The sequence below is a fragment of the Pleurodeles waltl genome, chromosome 7 (assembly GCF_031143425.1).
Source record: "Pleurodeles waltl isolate 20211129_DDA chromosome 7, aPleWal1.hap1.20221129, whole genome shotgun sequence".
Classification (NCBI taxonomy): domain Eukaryota; kingdom Metazoa; phylum Chordata; class Amphibia; order Caudata; family Salamandridae; genus Pleurodeles; species Pleurodeles waltl.
The window spans coordinates 325,407,766-325,414,520 of NC_090446.1; the positions used below are offsets into that span (position 1 = coordinate 325,407,766).

The 6,755-nt window shown below is 49.8% G+C and overlaps 1 protein-coding gene across 1 annotated transcript in view; it reads right to left on the reverse strand.

Annotated features, from left to right (window-relative positions):
• PTPRT (protein tyrosine phosphatase receptor type T) overlaps window positions 1–4,431 on the reverse strand; it is a 1,804,620-nt gene extending 1,800,189 nt beyond the window's left edge. The window contains exon 1 of the mRNA XM_069243772.1: window positions 2,987–4,431. Within this exon, the coding sequence (XP_069099873.1) occupies window positions 2,987–3,059 (73 nt within the window). The 5' untranslated portion in view covers window positions 3,060–4,431. The remainder of the gene's footprint in view (window positions 1–2,986) is intronic.
• Window positions 4,432–6,755: the final 2,324 nt, after the last annotated feature.

A 6,755-nucleotide genomic window follows, 5' to 3' on the forward strand; every position in this document is an offset into this window, starting at 1 on the left:
AACTGGTAAATCTGGCCCTATATTTGTGAATATCTAAAAGTAGTTAACCTACAGAATACTGTAAATTTACCTTTCAGAATAGCGCCCCAGATGTCTTAGAAATCAGCTATCACTTCAAGAAACAATCGGCAAAGACAGGAAAAAAAATCGGGTTAGGGGTGTTTTGGGCCAGGGTTGACAGGTGAAGGAGTCACCTGAAGGAGGAGTGGAACACAGCAGGGGTCCAGTTCTAGGATCCTAATGGCAGAAGTGCCATTGTACAATGTAGCAATTTGTACCGGAATAAGGGGCAATTTAAAGGCCCCTAGCGCCTCCTTGAGCCACATTAGTGTCCTTTTTTTTCGGCTAATGTGGCCCAACGAGGGCAAAATCGCCACGCCAAATTTACAAAGTGGCACAATGCTTGCATAGCTCCACTTTGTAACCCTTTGTGCTACATTATGTCTGCACCAGGTACAATGTGTGCACAGAGGGCTGATACAGAGTACCTGCACTTCCATTTTTCCATTCAAGCTCTACTTTACAGTCTACCTGTGTTTCAATTTGCCTGTATAGCGCTTTTCGTCGTCCCGTTGAACCGCTTACTAAACCACCAGGGGCGTGCTCAGCCGCTTAAGCTCAATGCGTGTCTGCGCGAGTGTTTCCATTTATGAATCGCAAGGCCGGCTGAGCGGGCACCGCTGTAAGCGTGGGGCGGACAGGGGAGCGTTTTTTTTTAACAGGAAGGGTGGTTGAGTGGGTTTGGTGTTGGGTTCAAGAAGTAAAAAGAAAAGGAGATGGGGTATCTTCAATGTTCGGCCCGACAGACGAATGCAACATTCAGAGACAAAAGTTTTAAAATTCCGTGTTCCCGTTTGCTACAATGTGTGATCTTTAGTACATTATCTCCCCAGACGCCAGTTCCGATAACTGTAAATTGACAGTACGCACAGAAATGGGCTAAATTTTGGTAAATCGAGATTTACAGCCCTTCTACCATACTTTGCATCCTGCACGTAGGTTGCTTCGCACCTTTTCCGTTTCTCAAAGTATTAATGCATCACATCTCTCCACTAACCTACCCTGCCCCTCCATTCCCGCTCACAATTGCAAGAAGCGCCGAGAAGCAACCTGGCACTTTAAAAACTTCCCGTTGGAATGTAAAGTGTCTGACCATGTGAATGCTGTTTAAAGCGTGCCTGAGATACTTGCTTATAGACCCGGAGTGGAGTCAGGCTGCACGTGCCCTTTAATAAAGCGCAGCCTCCCAGTGGATTAGTGCAGCTTTGGTCAAGTACAGCTGAAAGCCCGAGTACGTCCGGCATTCGGGGAGGGTGTACCCCCACCCTGCCAATTCAGGGTACCTCTTTATGTATAGAGAGAAGGGTCGTGGGCAGAGTTCCTCGCATTATAGTGTCAGGGTGTGGGAACAACTGGAAGTTATAAAAAGGTTCCCCGTGAGGGGGGGGTCTGGTGAAGCCGCGGAAGGGAGGAGGTGGGGGTCTGACATGAAAGCGGCCTCAGCAATATGAAAGAACCGAGACGGTTCTGGTTGAGCTGCCGGACAGCTGAATGAAACTCATGGTACTGGCAGCCCCAAGTGCCTCGAAGCCTTCCATTTTATAAGCCTAGCAACGCAATATCCGCATTCGCTTTTAATTCTGGTTTGTTTTTGTTCAGCTCTGGAAATACGCTGAGGGGTGTTGCCCTGTGTTTTATTGACTTGATTTGATTTAAAGGATGCTCAATGCCTTCCATATATCAACATGCATCTTGGAAAATATAACAACAAGCACTCGTTGCCCGAGAAATAAAATCAGGCCCACCTTAAACGCTGAGGAACTTGTGAGCGCTACGATGCCACACTAATTACAAGTGCGCGCAATACAAGTAATACACAACATAACCACGTGTGTAAAGGCAGTATTTGATATCCTGTATGAAAGCATAGAGCAGGGATTTCTGTTCTCCACTGCCTGTGTGCTTTCTGAATAGATATTTTTGAATATGTGAGTTCATTAATTCCTTCATCCATAATTCCACGTCCCATTCTGCACCAACACACGCGCAGAGCTCCTCGGACTGGGAACAAGCCCCCCGCACATCAGCCGGTGCCAGGCTCGGCAGAGGCACACAAGTGGCCACTGTTGGTTCGCCGCCGCCTCTTCCGGTGCTAGTGAGCGCGGCCAGCACATAAGCCAGGGAGCGGAAACCCTTTTGCGGCAAAGGAGCCCTGGCAGGTGCACTGGGTTTAAAGGTGAACGTCACACACGCTCCGAGGATTTTACTCTGTCTGTTCGGCTGTCTGCCAGGAAGAATAGCCTTGAAGTCGGCTTCAAGGGGCAGTGCCTTAACAGCAGACTCTTGGAGTAGGAGGGCGAAGACATGCCAAGGCACAGTGTGGCGGGAGGCGGAGGGATCCAAGACCTTGAGATAATCTGGAGAACAAGCCCACTTCCCCTAGCCAAAAGAGACATTTAATTACACAATGAATTCTGGGAGCTGTACTCCTGTTTCGCCTAAATTGAAGCAATTGGATCAGTCCTCAAGTATACAATAACTAATAAAGTTTACTAATCATGTATTTGCTCCAGTTGCCCCGTGACAGCGCCTTGAATCTGTCTGCCTTGTTGCCATTGGCCCTGCATACTAATCTTAAACGCACACGGTGGTCTCTATGAGCAATGTCTCACATTGGGGGCACGGGAGGCGATTGTTTGGTGCCGATCTCCGAATTGTAGTCCGCAATAGCGCTGCTATGGGGTGTACATAATTCTCTGTGTGCCAAGTTTATTGAAAATCAGTACTTATAGCCCCTGAACTCTATTTCCATGCTGTTTCCACAACCCCAATTCCGCCCACCTGTGGGCAGACTCTATAGTTTCTCGGTCACAGTTTGGAGTTACACACATATGTACTACTCCACACATTGCCCCCAGCAGCCCCAGATTCTAGAGAAGACTGTTTGTTGGGGAACCTGTGCCAGGCGAGGAGCTGCTGAACTTACCTGGGAAGCCCTGCCCGCGGGCACTGTGCAGCAGCTGCAAGAGGAGGAAGGCGAGGCTCCCTGACCAAGGCATGGCTGAGGCTCACATCCCCTTTCCCGGGTGTTCACCAAGCCCTGGGTTTGCGCACTTCCGAGAGGGCAACCACTGTACTCCTTATAGCCCCGACTGAGTGGGACGAAATTACAAAAGTCGGTAGTCTGTCCACAGACGAGGTGAAGAGGAGAGAATCCAGAAGCCGCCTGTCCTTATCCGAGAAGCAGAGAGAGGAAGATCCCGGGGCAGCCTGTCCTTATCCTACAAGCAGAGAGAAGATGAGCCTGTCCACGCTTGAAGTGCTAAGAATGGGGCACCCGAGCACCTTCTCTAAACACTAGACGCATACAAGAGACGATCCCGGGACAGACTGTCTTCATCCATGAAGAATAGCAAGGAGGCTGCTGGAGGAGCCTGTCCACAGGTGAAGAGATGCAACGGAGGCACTCGGAGTAAACTGTCCAGAGCTGCGTAGCAGACAGATGTGGATCTCGGAGCAGATTAGTCAGCGAGAAGCAGAACAAAGTTGTTGCTGGAGCGGCTTGTCCACCGGCGATGAACTGAGATGGGGGGTACTTAGATCAGCCTGTCCACAAATGAGGAGCTGAGAGGGAGGTAGGAGTCAATCCACAAAAGAGAAGCTGGGAGAAGGGGTCAAGGATAGTCCGTCCACAGATGGGAAGCTGAGAGGAGGGGGCACTGAGAGCCTGTCCACAGATTAAAAGCTGAGGGAAGGGGGAATGAAGAGCCTGTCCACAGATGAGGAGCTGAGAGATGAGGACATGGAGAGCCTTTTTACAGACGGGGAGCTGACAGAGGGTGGTGCTGGAGCATCCTGTTCGCTGATAAGAGGCTGAGAGGGTAAGTACCTGAAGCAGCCTGTCCACCGAGGAGCAGTAGAAGAATGACCCTAGAGAAGTCTGTCCACAAATAAGGAGCAGATAATCGATTATCTCAGAGGAGGAGCAGGCAGCAGCAAGAGAGTATCCATAGAGGGGAAGGGGAGAGAAACCCGGGAGCTTCCTGCCCCCTCACGTCAGGAACCCGCACTGACTGATGAGTGAAGCTGCGCTACCTGTGCTCCTGGGATGAGCAGTGAAGGGAGGAGCCGGCAGAGGAGGAGGGACCCCGGGCCACCATCCCCTTTTCAGACGAGGAGCTTAACAGGGCGCGGAGAGCGAGGGAGGTCCGCGCGAGCGGGAGGAGACACCTCAGAGCAGAACATCGCAGCAGCTTGCCCCGAGTCGATAAGCACCTCGCATTGGTGAGGCGAGAGAAGCCCATGCCACTGAGACTGTGCGCAGGAGGAATATCAGAGAGAGAGGCTGCCTGGCCTCCTCAGACGAGGAACGCGCGGACTGTGGAGAGCGTGCATGGGAAGGGGGCTCATGAGCCCTGGCGCCTGCTTGTGCCTCTCACTTCCAGCCTGTCCTCGGCAATGAAAAGCGACTTCTGTGCACACTGAGCCTGGAAGCCAAGCTCCTCCCCACACATCAGACCTGCCAGCAGAGGGGAACCGGGGTAACCAAGTCGTGTTGGGGGTGCTGCACACAGAGCGATAGGTATAGCGAGGGGGCAACTCGGCGCATTGGCGCCCCAATCAAAGGACGCGGACGTGTGAGCGGCCCAACCAACCCCTCCCATTTCAAGGGATGTCGATGTAAGGTGCGTTTGTGTGTGCCCCTTTTACTGCCTCTCCAGGCTAAAGGAGCTGCAGCACAATTTACTCATCCACTCCCCGCCCCCTGCAAGAGATGCCGGTGGAATGAAGGCAGGAAGCGAGATAGTCTGTAACAACTGAATTAAACTTTATACTCCGTCCCCGATTCTGACTCTCCGAAGTAGAGCCCACATTACACATCACCTCAACAGGTCACCTTACACAAAGCGCCTAGAAGCCATTCCTCACCCTGAAAGTCTCATTAAACTAATGATATATTCACGTATTCATTCATTTAATCGTGAGAGGCATCTGACAAGTGTACTGCAAGCATCAAGAGAGAAAATGTTCCATGCATGTTTTATAAAACACATGCGCGTGGCTCCGTCTATCAACCGCACAACAAAGGGTTGGCGGCTTAAAGAGCCAGAACCGCAGGTTACACAAGCGCAACTCACCAGCAGTCACTCAAACCCACCGAGTAATTGTGCCCCCTGAAGCAGCATCTGACACAATTAGTCAGGACGACTGCGTAGCCTTGTTGAGGAAGTAATTCGTCACTTCACTATAGTCAGGGCCTGTGACATCAATGCCGACCTCTGCTCTCCAACACATACCAGATCACCCTGCCAGGCACAATACACCTGGGACCTTATTTACTTACGTTTGCTAAGACGCTCGCATGACAAAAGGCATCCACGAGCACCTCTGTAAACTACATGCATTTCAGGAACAAAATAATAAATGGAGCCCTTAAAGTAAGTAAACACTGGTTAAAAAAAAAACCTGACCTCCAACGTATAGTAATCAGTGTCTACACTTCTGGAAAACAAAGCGTTCGCAGTTTCCTAATGCATAAATTATGCAAAGTGGAAAGATAAACTCTGGGTAGTTACCATTGTAAGGGACGAGCATTCTGACTCAAACGCATTATTCCACCAGCTAAACCCATGGATCTGCTGACTCAAATGCCTCTCCATTCTGATAATATTTTTAAGCATAGGATTAGAAAAGTACTAATGTGCTTTTTCCCCAGACCCATCGGACTATATGGACCATGAAAGGTGAGACTTCATGATAAGGAATGAGAAAAGTTGTACGACTTTAAGAGTAAAGATTCCCCACGTCGCCCAACCATAGAAGTGCAGTGGAAACACCCAGACTATCTGCACTCTGGCGAGCTGCTCTCTGGTGTCTCGTGAGCGGACCTGCATCCTGCAGCAGAGGTTTATGAGCCTACTGAGGGCTGCAGTAGGGAGACGTGCTGTCTGAAAACAGGGCATGACGGCGGTTGCCAAGCAGTCCAATGCACCCCTCGCCCCCCACCCCTACCACGAAGGACTGCTCTTGGCAGCAGGAGCAATTCCTGCTTCCCACCCTCTGATGAAGCTTTCATTTATTCTTCAAAATGCCTTACAATTACAAAAAATAAAAACGCAAAGTTGTAAATTGTGTAATTTCACAACTTCATTCTCACCCGGTTACCTCCTGGTAAGAGTTCAGGGTAGTAGGTCGGAGACTGAAAAGGGCTCCTCAAAGCTTATTTTGGTCTCTGTTAATGATGCTTGGCCCATCATTCAAGGCCTTGCCCAATGTGGGCATTGTTACAACTGAGCTGCATTGCATGCCATTTTGGATTCTCTCTCTCTCTCTCTCTCTCTCTCTCTCTCTCTCTCTCTCTCTCTCAGATGTTCACATACACACGCGAACACACATTTACATAAGAATATAGACATTTTGATTGTTTTGAAAGCATTAGAACGAGAGATGGTTCTGGTAGAAGTGTGGGAAGCTGCGGTTCCTGATGATGAAAACAACTATTGGTTCGGACAACGTTTGCGGTCTGAGGAAGTGGTTCAAGGTCACTCTGCAGTTGGTTGCACCTAGCAAACCCCATACTGTGTAATGGGTTGACGTAATTGTATGTTAGCTCAGAACTATGAACATCTCTATAGAGCTTTCCTTGGTGCTGAATTTTATGTACCAAAGTTTATGGAGGCACTTCAGGGACTCAGCAGCTCTCTGCAGTTGGGCGATAGCTGCATTAGGGTCTGATTTTAACAACCCCCTAGGAT